Source organism: Coregonus lavaretus, assembly GCF_964263955.1.
Source record: "Coregonus lavaretus genome assembly, chromosome: 11".
Classification (NCBI taxonomy): Eukaryota; Metazoa; Chordata; class Actinopteri; order Salmoniformes; family Salmonidae; genus Coregonus; species Coregonus lavaretus.
The window spans coordinates 35,902,719-35,918,904 of record NC_139998.1 but is presented as its reverse complement, the minus strand read 5'-3'; the positions used below and the strand labels follow the sequence as shown (position 1 = coordinate 35,918,904).

General features: G+C 42.7%; 1 protein-coding gene across 1 annotated transcript; it reads left to right on the top strand.

The window, feature by feature from the left end:
- The first annotated feature begins 7,983 nt into the window (after positions 1-7,983).
- On the top strand, positions 7,984-15,624 carry LOC311137427 (cerebellin-1). The gene is made up of 3 exons (XM_084171921.1): positions 7,984-8,763; positions 9,430-9,549; positions 14,341-15,624. The coding sequence occupies exons 1-3, from the start codon at positions 8,512-8,514 to the stop codon at positions 14,536-14,538; spliced, it is 570 nt and encodes a 189-aa protein (XP_084028047.1). The 5' UTR covers positions 7,984-8,511; the 3' UTR covers positions 14,539-15,624.
- The last annotated feature ends 562 nt before the right edge of the window (positions 15,625-16,186 follow it).

Genomic DNA, 16,186 nt, shown 5'->3' with positions numbered 1-16,186 from the left:
GTGTATGTAAACTTCCGACTTCAACTGTAGGTGTACAATCCACTCCATGCGTCAGTATTATTGAGCCATAAGAAACATTACTTAGACCTTTAGTTACAAAAGTATTCAGACCCCTTGACTTTTCCACATTTTGTTAAGTTAGAGCCTTATTCTAAAATTGCTTAAATTGTTTTTGTTTCATCATAAATCTACACACAATACCCCATAATGACAATGCAAAAATTCAAACCCTTTACTCAGTACATTGTTGAAGCGCCTTTGGCAGCGATTACAGCCTCGAGTCTTCTTTGGTATGATGCTACAAGCTTGGCACACCTGTATTTGGTGAGTTTCTCCCATTCTTCTCTGCAGATCCTCTCAACCTCTGTCAGGTTGGATGGGGAGCGTCGCTGCACAGCTATTTTCAGGTCTCTCCAGAGATGTTAGATCACATTCAAGTCCGGGCTCTGGCTGGGCCACTCAAGGACATTCAGAGACATGTCCCGATGCCACTCCTGAGTTGTCTTGGCTGTGTGCTTAGGGTTGTTGTCCTGTTGGAAAGTGAACCTTCGCCCCCGTCTGAGGTCCTGAGCGCTATGGAGCAGGTTTTCATCAAGTATCTCTCTGTACTTTGCTCCGTTCATCTTTCTCTTGATCCTGACTAGTCTCCCAGTCCCTACCTCTGAAAAACATCCCCACAGCATGATGCTGCCACCACAATGCTTCACCGTAGGGATGGTGCCAGGTTTCCTCCAGACGTGATGCTTGGTATTCAGGCCAAAGAGTTCAATCTTGGTTTCATCAGACCAGAGAATCTTGTTTCTCATGGTTTGAGAGTCCTTTAGGTGCCTTTTGGCAAACTCCAACCGGGCCTTCATGCACGTTTTTATCGTTTTCCTTCTGGAAGGTTCTCCCATCTCCACAGAGGAACTCTGGAGCTCTGTTAGAGTGACCATTGGGTTCTTGGTCACCTCCCTGACCAAGGCCCTTCTCCCGCGATTGCTCAGTTTGGCCAGGCCGCCAGCTCTAGGAAGAGTCATGGTGGGTCCAAACTTCTTCCATTTAAGAATGATGGAGGCCACTGTGTTCTTGGGGACCTTCAATGCTGCAGACATTTTTTGGTACCCTTCCCCGGATCTGTTCCTCAACACAATCCTGTCTCGGGGCTCTACGGACAATTCCTTTGACCTCATGGCTTGGTTATTGCTCTGAAATGCATTGTCAACTGTGGGACCATCAAGTTGTATAAACATCTCAAGGATGATCAATGGAAACAGTATGCACCTGAGCTCAATTTCAAGTCTCATAGCAAAGGATCTGAATACTTATGTAAATAAGGTATTTCTGTTTTTTATTTTTAATGCATTTGCAAACATTTCTAAAAACCTGTTTTTGTTTTGTCATTATGGGGTATTGTGTGTAGATTGCAAAAACATTTTAGAATAAGGCTGTAATGTAACAAAATTTTGAAAAAGGGAAGGGGTCTGAATACTTTCCGAATGCACTGTACAAGTATGTTTAATTATATTTAAGCAGTCATACATGACTGTTGGGAGTGCGATGCAATACCTTTAGCTCCCAGGTGCAGCAGAGCTGACGCGCTAAAGATGAAGTTGCGGATGATGTCAGTGGAGGGGGTCTTGACCACGCTCTGGCTGTTCTCCAGATAGCGGTAATGCTGGAACGTTTCCCAGGCACTGTTGGTGGCCACGGCACCTCCCTCACGACCAGTGAAGATCTCCAGGTGTTTACAGTGGGGCATCAGCACAATCTATAGAGAGGACAGAAAAATACAGAAGATGGAATTAGATTTAGTATAGAGTCGAAGGGCTGAATCCCAACTTTAAATCCTTGTATCTCAAATTTTTATGCCAGTGACATCAATGCATGATTTAACAGTGTGTGTGTGTGTGGGAACTAGGACTCCACGATTACTCGAAATTGCGATATTGACATCTGCAATATCCGTATTGCAAACGGCTGCCATATTTTGAAACGCCATTTAGCCCTCTGTAATGCCCTTTTTTTAAACGTTTGATTTATTGCTCGAGTTAACGGCGTTCTCTCTGTCTCTCCTCCATTGGTTGCTTCCCAATCCCACATACACCAAGCCTTGTCACTCAAGCAGGCACTTCCTCGTGCTCGAGATTCACTCTGCATGCATAGACCAAACAGCATGCAGTCAACAGATTTTTCCAAACAAGAACAACGCAGCTTTCCACTTTGCTTCTTAATAGATATCCACGTTTTCTATATTATACTATTTGTTTGTGTAACTTGCTCTCTGAAGAATGCTAGTTAGTTGGTCTTAGCAAGCTGCAAATGTGCCTAAAATATGTATGTTATCCCTTAATGCTAATCGCTAGCGAGCTAATCCACAGAGATAGGGCAAATCTAGCTAGCGAACTTTTGCCCTAATATAGGCCATTACCAGTGGTGGAGTAAATCAGCATTGTTTGTGCAACAGCTTGTTCATAATCAGAGAGGAAAAGTCTAAAATCTTTGTCTGAATGTACCCATCAACAGTTGAAGTCGGAAGTTTACATACACTTAGGTTGGAGTCATTAAAACTTGTTTTTCAACCACTCCACAAATTTCTTGTTAACAAACTATAGTTTGGCAAGTCGGTTAGGACATCTACTTTGTGCATGACACAAGTATTTTTTCCAACAATTGTTTACATACAGATTATTTCACTTAGAATGCACTGTATCACAATTCCAGTGGGTCAGAAGTTTACATACACTAAGTTGACTGTAGCTTGGAAAATTCCAGAAAATGATGTCATGGCTTTAGAAGCTTCTGATAGGCTAATTGACATAATTTGAGTCAATTTGAGGTGTACCTGTGGATGTATTTCAAGGCCTACCTTCAAACTCAGTGCCTCTTTACTTGACATCATGGGAAAATCAAAAGAAATCAGCCAAGACCTCAGAAAAAAATGTGTAGACCTCCACAAGTCTGGTTCATCCTTGGGAGCAATTTCCAAACGCCTGAAGGTACCACGTTCATCTGTACAAACAATAGTACGCAAGTATAAACACCATGGGACCACGCAGCCGTCATACCGCTCAGGAAGGAGACGTGTTCTGACCCACTGGAATGGTGATACAGTGAATTATAAGTGAAATAATCTGTCTGTAAACAATTGTTGGAAAAATTACTTGTGTCATGCACAAAGTAGATGTCCTAACCAACTTGCCAAAACTATAGTTTGTTAACAAGACATTTGTGGAGTGGTTGAAAAACTAGTTTTAATGACTCCAACCTAAGTGTATGTAAACTTCCGACTTCAAATGTATTTGGCTAAGGTGTATGTAAACTTCCGACTTCAACTGTATTTAAATCTAATTAGGGTCCCATGGGAAACACTGACCAACACTTTGGTTCCTACTCTTTCACAGCCATCTCCTCCCTTTCTTTTTCATTCATTGTCACAAAACTGCATTCCAAGTGCCCACTGTATTCCAACCATAAAATCATAGTGCTCATTCTATTTCTATGATTCCAACAGTTGACCCAAGTGTTTTGATCTATAATCACAAGTAAAATCGCAATCGCAATAGTTTGTACAAAAATTACATCTTAAATTTTTTTCCCATATCGTGCAGCCCTAGTGGGAACTAACCAAGTTGATGTGTGTATGAGGACTGGAAATCACTAAGTGCAGAGTAGAGGGGAAAGCTCAGACAAACAGTGTAGTCCATTCCTGCCTTAACACTGGTCTGGGGATATCTGAGCAGACAAGAGATAAATGGATGTGACAAAACACTACACTAAATCACACACAAGAAAACGGTGTGCAAACAAAAAACAGGCATTATTACATGGTGTCTACAGACTCAGAGTAGACTCATATACACAAAACGTATATCCTACACTACACACACTTGCATATACAGACCCATTACTCACTCTCTCACGCACAACAGACATACACAGAGAGAGAAACTGAGTGTGTGTTTACCGTGATCCAGTGTGGAAGATATCATTTGGTTGTCATTATCAGGCATAGTGTTGGCACAGCGGCTGTTTGTTGAGATCACACTCGGATGCATCACTGTCATCAACACCTCCACCCACTGGTCCCGTAACTACGCCAACACAACAGGTACATAGACATTGGAGTTTGATACCCCTGGTCAGGACTTCACTGAAGAAGGTGGAGGGAAACATATGTGCTGAGTTGTGTAAGGCACAAGATGAGTTAGGGAACACCCATGACCCCAAAAGCATTAGAAGAAAGTTATGTCAAGGTCAAAGGTGACTCACAGGTCTAGATTTTGTCGTCCTCTGCCTCGTAGGTGTAGTGGTCCAGGTTGATGAACTAGAAGCCTGACTCCACCTTGTCAGACATACGTTTTCTACACACACCCTGATCTGTCTCCTGGGAAAACAACTGCAGTGAGAGACAATAAAAAATAGATGTCAGGAAATGTCATAAACAAAGTTCAATTGGAGATGACAAGTTTTAAGATGTTAGTGTTGCATTCAAGGTAACAGTCCATTTAAAGACTGCAGCTGTCTCAAAAGAGGCAACTATGGATAATCATTTAGCCAAAGAAGTGATAACATACTATGTCAGATTGAGGCGAGCTGTACCAATCCACGTCACTCATCAGTCAGTATGGCTCAGTATTTAACAGCTTGCTGTCATTTAATGCCCAACCCTTGTCGTAGAGAGCTATCCTCCTATAGGTTTTCACTTCATCCCTTACCTAACCTACTTCTACACATTCAGTATAGAACCATCTTTCTAACTAAATAAACAGCAGTTGGACAAAGTCAATAACATGTCATCCTCTCTGCGTGACAAATGTCCTAATAACAATGCCTCCATACAGCGTCAAAGCATTTAGAGGAACTCTCAGTACCACTAATGATTAAGTTAGGGGGGTGATTGATAGAAGTCATGGTTACCTGCAGGAATTTCCCAGAGTGCTGTGCATAGAGGAGAGCCAAGGAACTTGGAACAGAGTGGACTCCTGTATCTCCTATCTCTGTCAGATAAGCAAAGGACAACTTCCCCACCACATACTAAAAGTGGGCCTGCATGGAGAGAGAGAAGATGGTTAGAGGTCATTCTCGTACATTGTACTGCAAAAACAAATGCCAGAGTAAAAGTAATCAAATGTGTATTTCAAATAGACTGTATCTCAAAGTATGCAATTAGAACTTTACAATGTTGGCTGTTTAGTTCGGAGTTTGATCTCTCTTGGCTCCCTCTCACCCCATCTCAATCAAGGGCCTCTTCCCCAGTGAGGGTCTTCCCTGTCTGTTCTCACCCTGCCTCTCCCTCCTCTGCCACTCCCTCCCAGTCATGCTGGTCTTCCAAGTCCTCCTCCTCTACTAACCCCTTATTGACTTAGACAGCTAGCTACAATGCTCTTGGTTAAACCAAAGGTACTGTTAACTTTGATATGTGGTTAAACATTAGCTAGATAACTAGCTAGCTAGATAGTTGCTTCCTAGCTAGCTGCTAGCTGACCTAACCTAGCTTGCCTAATCAATAGCCTGCTTTTTATTAGGCAAGCTAGGTTAGTTGATTAGTTAGTTAGTTAGGTTCTTTACTGAAAAACTATTGAGCTTACCTTTTTATCGTTGGCCATCATCCCTACTTCACCACTATCACCTTGCATTTCACTGTCAACATCCGGTAGATAACACAGCCACAAAGTCAAAATTGTCTGTATCATAAAAAGTCATGAAAACAAACATGTGCTTGTTGGTCTTAATTTAATGTTAGGGTTAGGCATACAGTTAGCAGTGTGGTTAAGGTTAGGGTTAGGTTTATAATCAGAGTTTAAGAAGATACATTGTATAAATAGGCGGGGATTAGCCATAATAATTATGACTTTGTGGCTGTGTTAACTACTGACGACCATGTTCATTGGCTAGAATTTTCACCTGTAATAAAATGATAGTAAAAGATTGGAGTTGCCAGAGAAAGATTTTTTGGTGTGAGAGGAGAAATCCATATGGGGATGCAGTGTATTTGTGGGAGCGCAGTAACTTCTGAGTCTTGACATGTAGTAAGTATCTCTGCAAAACAAAACAAAAATCTCTGCTTTCGAATTAATATTTTGCGTGTGGCAATGATGTTTTGCTTGTTCAAAGTCACACTTGCAACTCTAGTTTAATTTTCACGCCCCCGCTGCCTGTGTGCTTGCAGGACCGATACTCTGCTTGCTCGACCACATTCTGCGCTCTTGACTGGTCTGTGCGCTCGTGGCACTCATCCTCTGTTCGTGGGACCCATCCTCTGCGCTCTTGACTCAGTGTTTGCTTGCTCAATGATGTTTCATCTTGCTTGACAGCGCCATCTCGCACGCAATGGACTTTGGAGGCTGATTTGACGCCATACACCTTGGTGGCACATGCACACACACACACACACACACTCTCTCTCTCTCTCTCTCTCTCTCTCTCTCTCTCTCTCTCAAGCACACTCACAGAGCAACATATGTGTTTATTTATACCAGTCCTGCTCTGTGATGCGGGGAAAGAGAGCACCTCAGGCGGCGGCTGTGTGATGCAATGCAAGCGGCAACTTGTGGCGTGTGAAAGGAGGGCCCTCCAGGGGAGCCTGTCACTAGGCGTCATCCTCCCATCCCGATGCTCCGCTAACCTGGGACTCACTGTTCACCTTCTACCTCACTGTCTCACTGTGTGTGTGTGTGTGTGTGTGTGTGTGTGTGTGTGTGTGTGTGTGTGTGTGTGTGTGTGTGCGTGTGCGTGCGCGCTTGCTTGTTGGGCTGAATAGAACAACTGCTGGAGGTTTTGAAACTCCCACTTGTGCTTATACTGAAGCGGAGTCATGTGACAACAGAATCTTGTCTCACATCTCATCTAAGTGATACTTATTGCATTGTAGGCTGATTTGCACAACAATGTTTTCCTTTGCTTGTAATGGCAGGAGCTGTCCTTATTGTTGGTGCTTAAATGTATTCACTGCTACCTTGGAGAGCGCCATTCGACTTTCAGTCATTCCTCAATGTTCAATACAGGACGATTTAGTCTCAGAACACTATATACACTTTCATTAAGATTGTGTTTGATCTCATCATGTTATATCAGTCGCTTTACTTATGTAGTAAAGGAATGTTATAGTTGTTGTTATTTCTCTCCTTTTCTCTGCATGTGGTTTTGTTTGTCTCTCCACCTAAAAGGAACTCAGTGATCTAATTTATTAAATGCCATGTAGTCATTGCGCTGGCGCAGAGTGAGCGAGCCTTGTCAGATGCGACTTGGACAGGGCCCTCCGCAGGCAATGACAGCCTTCATAACATTACATACACCGAACAGAAAGACGCCAGGCTGATTCTGTCATCATGTTTAAACTGCAGGCGAAGACTCATGTGAAACAATATAATAAGCCACTTTCCAGAAGTCCTTTTTCCCAATTCAGTTATCGTCAACATGGTTTAACTTTGGCTTTCCGCTTGTGCGGGGTACCCCCAGCAGAGGTAGAGAAAAATAGAAAATAGTGTATTGTCCCCATGAGTTTTATCTATAGCTTTGTTTATCTTTTATATTGTCTCTCTCAATCATTCTCATTATCTTACAATTTCTTGATCAATATAGTATTTCAGAACGTCCTCTCTTATCTCTCTTCACGCATGATCGATATCCCCCCCAAAATAATTGACTTTTGGCTTCATTAGGCTTTCACGTGAGGGTAAGAAACTTGCATTGCGCCTCTGCAGTTTTTCTTTGAATCCAGATGATAGATTTTCGTCCTGTTATTATTTCTGCTTCATTGGCAATTCATCATAGCGTGCAAAATCAGAGTAATGATGATATGAGAATTGGTGGTCCGTGTAGGTTCTCCTCTCAAACATTCCGGTGTCATTCCCTCCGGTGTCATCCCCTCCGGTGTCATCCCCTCCGGTGTCTGCTCTGCTCTAGCCAAGTCCACCTGTAAAACACCTCCGGAGCGGAAAAACTACTCCACCACCGTCACATGGTGGGGAGGCAGGCTCGAGCGCAGCGATAGGAAATCTGGAGATACGCTAGTCTGTGAGGGAGGAGGGAGGAGTCTGTGAAAACGAGCGGGTGGGAGCATTGCGCGTCCGAGCCTTTGTTTTTCAGCTCTAATATCTCACATATCAATAATTCAGCGCCCAAGAAGAAGACCCCGCGCTATGTATTCAACTGCGCTTCAACTCGACAAGGGCCTCATACCGCTCTCGACTGGTTATTCGATTACGGAGTGACAAGAAGGTGCGGGGAGGCTTGAGCCGAAAGGGGGGGAAATAAGTTAACAGTGGGAACGACTGGGTAAAGGGGGACTCTTCATTTAAAAAAAATAAAAAATAAACGGGAAAACCAAACCTGTCTTTGACCTTTTTTCAAGACTTAGAGAAACACACAAGAGGAGGTTTAATTCAAGAAACGAAAAGGAGTTGGTCATTTGAATAGGCTGAATTTTGCGGAAGAGAAGAAGTAGTATATTATCTATCCGTGAAATCAGAAAATTCTCCCTTTCTTTGTGCGGGATACAGCAACGAAGTGCAGAGTGAAGTTGCCGTAATGTTGACGCTCCTACTGGGTGCAGTGTGGCTAGTGACTCTAGTGAACTCTCAGAACGAGACGGAACCCATCGTACTCGAGGGTAAATGTCTGGTCGTTTGCGATTCCAACCCAACTTCGGATCCCACCGGGACCGCGCTCGGGATATCGGTGCGCTCCGGGAGCGCCAAAGTGGCTTTTTCCGCGGTGAGAAACACCAACCACGAGCCCTCGGAGATGAGTAACCGGACTATGGTAATCTACTTTGACCAGGTAACTTTCACTGACTTGTCTGTCTGCAATATCACACTGTATGGCTACCTTGGTAATGGGGAGCGAGTGAGCGAGAGTGTGTCGGGAGGGGGTTTGGATGACTGTTGAAAATGTATTTAAAAAGCTCACTGGCTATTCTATTCGTGAGTTAGAGAATGGAGGCTCGCGGTTTAATATAGAGATTAGATTTATAGATAAAGACAGGTGAAAGTAGTCAGCCTTTGAATATTTAAGTTCCTTTTGATGATATGAAATGAAGTCTGACATCTCTCCAAATAATGTAATACCATGTCAAGAGGGTGAAGTCATACTCCATGCTACTCCATATCTCAAAAGGTTAATAGCCAACAAATGGCTATTCAATTAAATTAAATTGTTCTGCTTGGCAGGATTTTGGTCTCATAAAATTAGACATTTGAGCCCCAGAACTTCGTCGATGGATGCATTCCAAAATGTATTAACTTGGTATTTGTAATAGTTTTAATTTGAAACTAACAAAGTTATAGTCAAATGCCATCTGACCTACAATATATCAGGGTGCATTGCGTGATTTCCTTTTAACTTTGTGATGCAAAGACATTAAAAAGCATTTATACTATGACAACGACGAGTGTCTTCGATGTTAGTGTGACTTTTCCCTCTTCACACTCTTTCTCTCTTCCCCAGATACTTGTAAACATTGGTAAGAATTTCGACGAAGAAAGGAGCAATTTCATCGCCCCGCGCAAAGGGATTTACAGTTTTAATTTCCACGTGGTGAAAGTGTATAATCGCCAAACGATCCAGGTCAGTGCACTGTAGGCCTATAAATAATGAATACTTTATTTAATGTGTGTGTGTGTGTGTGTGTGTGTGTGTGTGTGTGTGTGTGTGTGTGTGTGTGTGTGTGTGTGTGTGTGTGTGTGTACGCACCCGCTGGTAGACCTCATAAAAGTTGAATACACTAGTACATTCAAAAAGATTCCGCTAGAAATAATTTGTAGATTTGTGAGATGTCATTCCCCAGAGAAAATGATAGTTTGCAGATGTAAGTCACCCACTGAATCATAATTAATCGATGAGCATATGGAGCCAATTTGGCGCAGGAACAGCCAGTCAGCCAGTACAGTAGCTGCGGGTGCGGCTTCAGGACCTTGGACAGCGGCAGCGTAGAACACGCTATGTCCTGCTGCGTGGCTTTGTCCTGCTGCCTGGCTTGGCGTTTGCATTTGACAGCAGGTGAATAGACCAAACAGACCAAACCCAAACAGACCAAACAGGTATTTTAAACAAACTACTTGATTGATAATATCAATGTCAGCTTTACATACACATATACATATTTTACAGCGCAAATCCATCGAGCAGCGACTCACAACTACATTTTCCCATGCAAGCAACACAAATGGAGTAGAATAATCCTTTGATGCGTTAAATAAGCGAATACACTTGATCAGATGTAACCCTTTTAAAATAACATTTAACACAGACAACGTGGCTTTTAAAACCAGCCCCTCTTAATTAGAGTGCATATTTCACTAATTAAACCCTGTTCTAATTATGCAGTGAAATCCACAGGGCTTCAGTATTACATGCTGTTATTCATCTCTTATTGGAAGCTAAATTAATTAATTGAAAACAAACCAGGCAAGCCAAATTAAAAGGAAAAGCCCTGTAAAACCATATTCACCCATCATGTCATTGAGTCCAACTAACCTTAAACAGAGGTACAAATTACAGACACCTGACTCAAGCAACTAACTATAATGCATTAAAACATATTTCACTGTTAATTTTTTTGTCACAAAAGAGTTAATGACTTTGAGATTACAAATGTAGCATCCTCCATATATATGTGAATCAAATAACAAAGAGGAGAGGATTCACAGATATATGGAGGATTCACAGCTCAGTTCAGCTCTGATACACTAGTCCAACATAGCCACAACTGCTGTGTTAAAAACTCACACTGTTTGATTGCCTTAGAGCTGTTTGTCATGTGGACACAGAGGGAGGGAAGAGGGGAGGGAGAGAGGGAGGTAGAGAGTGACAGAATGAGAGAGAGAGGGAGAGGGAGAAAAGGAAGAGAGATGAGATGAGAGACTAACATAGATTTATATGGATTGGTAGGGATAGAGATAATAACTTTCAAGGTTCTTTCTAGAAGGATGTGGAACAGGAGTGTCTTACCACTCCAGTATTTTGCTATTGAAGGAGGAATACAGGCATTACCATCTTGAAACATCCATAAATAGCTCACCTCCTCATATCTGTGTAGATCTCATTGAGACCAGGGTATTGAGAATTGAATCCACTGAACATACAGTACCAGACAAAAGTTTGGACACACCTACTTATTCAAGGGTTTTTCTTTATTTTTATTGTAGAATAATAGTGAAGACATCAAAACTATGAAATAACACATATGGAATCATGTAATAACCCAAAAAAGTGTTAAACAAATCAAAATATAATTGAGATTCTTCAAAGTAGCCACCCTTTGCCTTGATGACAGCTTTGCACACTCTTGGCATTCTCTCAACCAGCTTAATGAGAAATGCTTTTCCAACAGTCTTGAAGGAGTTCCCACATACGCTGAGCACTTGTTGGCTGCTTTTCCTTCACTCTGCGGTCCAACTCATCTCAAACCATTTCAATTGGGTTGAGGTCGGGTGATTGTGGAGGCCAGCACTCCATCACTCTCCGTCTTGGTCAAATAGCCCTTACACAGCCTGGAGGTGTGTTGGGTCATTGTCCTGTTGAAAAACAAATGATAGTCCCACTAAGCTCAAACCAAATGGGATGGCATATCACTGCAGAATGCTGTTGTAACCATGCTGGTTCAGTGTGCCTTGAATTCTAAATAAATCCCTGACAGTGTCACCAGCAAAGCACCCCCACACCATCACACCTCCTCCTCCATGCTTCACGGTGGGAACCACACATGTGGAGATCATCCGTTCACCTACTCTGCATTTCACAAAGACATGGCGGTTGGAACCAAAAATCTCAAATTTGGACTCATCAGACCAAAGGACAGATTTCCACCAGTCTAATGTCCATTGCTCGTGTTTCTTGGCCCAAGCAGGTCTCTTGTGTTATTTTAAAGTTTTGATGTCTTCACTATTATTCAACAATGTAGAAAATAGTAAAAATAAAGAAAAACCCTGGAATGAGTAGGTGTGTCCAAACGTTTGACTTGTACTGTAGATACATGCTTATCTCCTCCTAATTCCATTGCTGTTGAATGTAAGTAACTATTCATACTTCATAGAGAGGCAGTGAATTTTAGTTGGCACAAGTACAGATTGTTCCAACATGAAACTTCAAGGACAAACAGGAGCACACTTCTCTTTTCAGAGGCTGCCATTGTTATAAGTATACTCCATGGTCATAGAGTGTTACATATGAGCCCCAAGTACAACGTACTGAACCCTGAAAAAATCTATTAACCAACTAATCAATAACTGTAGTTTAGTATGAGTCCCTATACTAGTGATGGACCATAAGGATTTTGGGCACTGGCCAGAGGGGCAAGTAGACCACAGTTTTTACTAGCCTTGTTCCAAAATCTGTGCTAGTTGGGCACATTTTCTACTAGCCCAGTCTGAAAGGTACTAGCCTCGTGCTAGCCTACTTTAGCGGGCTAGCTTAATTTCATTCAAGTAAGATAGAGCAGGCAAACAGCCATTCAAACTGACAGTGAGAGATGAAGGCTACAGAACCTCACACTATACTGGATGGGGGCTCTTCAGACCATCCTCCACATGCATTAAATGGACATTTCACAATTCGTCAACTTCATATTCTTCATCTCCAGCACCACCCCAACATCAACATATGTGAAACTGGCACGTTTCTATGTGTTGTAGTAAAAAAAAAAGAGGAAGATAAGTGTTTCCCATGACGTTATCAACCAATTAGTAGACAATTAGTAGGCAATTAGTAGGCAACGCCTATTCACAATTGGTCAAACTCACACGATGCACACCAATGATGTCACTGGAAACACTTATTTTCCTCAATCTTTTTTACTACAAAACATAGAAAAATTTCACATATGTTGATGTTGGGGTGGTGCTGGAGATGATGAATATGAATTTGATATTTCCCTTTAAAAGAGAAGCAAGAGTGTTGATTGCACAAGCTGTTGAATCATGTGAGCACATTAGTGTTTATTATGAGCCACCATATCCGCTGTAAAAACGTGCATTTTTTAGCAATCTTCTCCTTGAGTCTCCCTTAGGCAACTTTGATCAAGTAAAAAATAATACTTTAAAAGCATACTTCTCCCAAAAACATGACATTTCTAAATATGTCCTTGCTGCCCACTGGCCAGTCATTGTGTCTCCCTTCACTGAGTGGAGAGAAAGTGGTCTGTTGTCACGTCACTGCTGTCGTCTGTCTCTTTGGACAGGAAATGATGTGTCATGAGAGGAGGATGTCTTCTTTTTCATTACAGCTAAGTGCTGCATTAAACTGTGGGCGGAAACCCACTCACCAAATGTATATCTAAAGCTTCTCTCTCTGGGCTTAATTGGGTGCTTACGCGTTAAAGAATTCAGCAGCTCTATGGAATGCTGACACCATGCACCAGCCATTATGCCATTTACACATGTGCTGTAATTTGCAGTGGTTGGCGTGATTGGAGTGATTGAGTGATGGTGTTTTTGGGAAGGGGTGGTGATTACCCCCCCCCCCCCCCCCTTAATGAATACAGGGCTCAGTCAGGGGTTTGTACATGTGGTCTCTATTCCTCACCCTCTCACCCTTCTTCCTAGCCTCCCCCTCATGACTCTGCTGTGAACAGGACCATCCTGCAAATGTTCTGTCACCGGTTTATTAGTCCCATACATAACTGCCACAGAAGAGGGATTTCTGCCAGTTTGAACCATCCAGCTGAATGAGGTTCCCTCTCCCCTCCTCAGTGTGAGTGGGTATGGGGCTGGGGATGGTGCTGGGGTGAGGGTGGGGCTGGGTGGGAGCTGAGTGAGTCTCCCCTGGGCCCTGGCTGGGTGGAAGTGATGTAGAGGCTTGGCTTTCCTCCAGTCCACCTCCCTGTTCACCGTGAACTCATTTAGCACACTGAACAGAGGCTGCTTTGTCCTGCCTCTCTTAGATGACATCTCTCTCTCTCTCAAACCAAGCACCTCTTAATCTTTCAGGCCTAAGATGAGTGTTTTGATCTCTTTTATGCACTCTTATGCATGATTTAGATGCTGTCTGTTTGTATATTTAGGGCATGTATCAGTCAAGGAGCGTTTTTACTCTTCACTCTTAAACTCGGCACAAGGCAGGTGAACCGTGTATGAGTCTGAATTAGTGAAATTATGTAATGTTCATGTCTGTGTCCTCTGTGTTCTAGTATTGCCTGTAGGGTGTGTGTGTGTGTGTGTGTGTGTGTGTGTGTGTGTGTGTGTGTGTGGTGTGTGTGGTCTCACACAGAAGTCAGGGCTCAGTGGGGAGTGACCTATGGGCAGAGATTGACAGGTGCGGTGTGTCTTTGTGTGTGTGTGTGTGTGTGTGTGTGTGTGTGTTTGTGTGTAGAGATGTGGGTGTATTTAACCATCTCTAACTGTAGTATGTCCTCTCCTGTAGGTAAGCCTGATGCATAATGGATGGCCTGTGATCTCGGCCTTCGCTGGGGACCAGGATGTGACACGTGAGGCTGCCAGTAACGGAGTGCTGATCCAAATGGAGAAGGGGGACCGAGCCTATCTCAAACTAGAGAGAGGAAACCTCATGGGGGGCTGGAAGTACTCCACGTTCTCTGGGTTCCTGGTCTTCCCCATGTAGAAGACAAGGAGACAGGAGGGACTAATGCTTCTCGGCTTGGCTGCTTGGAAGACTGTGGAGACAGACAGAGAGAGATGATGAAAGATAAAAAGAGGGAGAGGAGGAGAGAAAGAGATATGGGAGAGGAAGTTAGAGAGATGAGTAGGGTATAATTAGTTGGGCAGGCTCTCCAACACACTCACTCACTCCGCTGCCTGGCTACAGCTCTGGACAGCCACAACTTTTTTATCCTTAGAAATACTATCATTTAAAAACGTTAAAGAGAGTTAACCCTAGAGGCCAAGTCCACCCCTTCCCCCTCATCATCTGTTTCTGCATCTGCTTTGAGGAATGTCTCTGTATTACCTACAGTGTCAAAGAGCTGCATCAACCATGTTTCCACATTCTGTATGGCCATCCCCATCCATTTTCTGTGACTCCATTTTCATTGTATTTTTATGTCTGTGTACAGTCTGGCAATACATTTTCTACATCCCACCCACCTCTGTCATTTCAAGTCCAGACAGATACAGTACTGTACCATTAAGTTCTCCTCACTCCCCACCCCATTTCTTCATGTTTATTGATCCCCTGTTCAATGCTCCTTCTGTCCTTTACTCCTCTCCTGTTCTTTTATCCTCCCCTCTGCTGCTCTTCTTTCTAGCCTTCTCCTCCCAGTAAGGGTGTCCCTGCTTTGTCATGATTGGATGATTGGAGGATTGCTGAAACTCTAAAGACTCCTGCTGTATACTGGATATATATAAAATCTGAAAGTTTCTATACGATATAACATGTGATTAACAGAATCTGGTTGAATATCTGTATTTCCGTATTTTAATGTTAAAACGTAGTGATTGTGTGTGGATTATGAGGCTCCCTTAACTACTGATGCTTCTTGTTCTTGTTTCGGTTGAAATGTGGCTAAACTGAAACTATACCAGAAAAACTATAAAGGAATTTTATTATGATTATTAACTGTAAAATACATGTGAATATTTAGAAGAGACAAATCCTCCCTTTTATTTACCAATCAATCAATTGATCTATTGTTTTTTATTTGCTTTTATCCAATAAAATATAAATTGTACTTTTATTTTTCTTAAACTTAATCCGAAACTCTCATTGCGATTCATTTGCTGAAACCTAATTGGCATAACATCTAAGACCGTCTCTATCCATCTCCCCATCTTCCAATGAATTCCAAAAAGTTGGCTGGAGTAAGTGATGATCAAGATGTAATGTGTGTGTGTGCGTGTGCTTGTGCGTGTGTGCGTGCACGCATGTATACAGTATGTACTGTATGTGTGTGCTCATGTGTGAAAGAGCCAAAGATCCACGCTGATGTTCTTTCTGTGTGTGTGGCGGTGTGTGTTGTTCCCAGTAACGTTATGCTGCCTGCCTGGCCCAAGATCCACTGTAGAGAGAGCAATTCAGTCTGGTCATTGGGGGCTTCCACCACTCTTCTCTTACTGCTGCTCACTCTCAAGACTTTAATGAGCTCCTGAGGGGAAATTAGTGCTGGCATAATAAGCTCTACTGCTTATACAAAGATCATGTTGTGTTCATTTCTCCCATTTACTATTTTGCTCTCTTCATTCCCCTTTTCTCCCACTTTCTACTTCCTAATGATAAACATTTAAAGAGAAGCGAAGGGAATCTTGACCCTGTA

Coding starts and splice junctions, on each gene's coding strand:
- LOC311137427 (XM_084171921.1), top strand. CDS start 8,512: ATGTTGACGCTCCTACTGGGTGCAGTGTGGCTAGTGACTCTAGTGAAC. Junction 8,764..9,429: donor TGGTAATCTACTTTGACCAG/GTAACTTTCACT, acceptor TCTCTTCCCCAG/ATACTTGTAAACATTGGTAA. Junction 9,550..14,340: donor ATAATCGCCAAACGATCCAG/GTCAGTGCACTG, acceptor CCTCTCCTGTAG/GTAAGCCTGATGCATAATGG.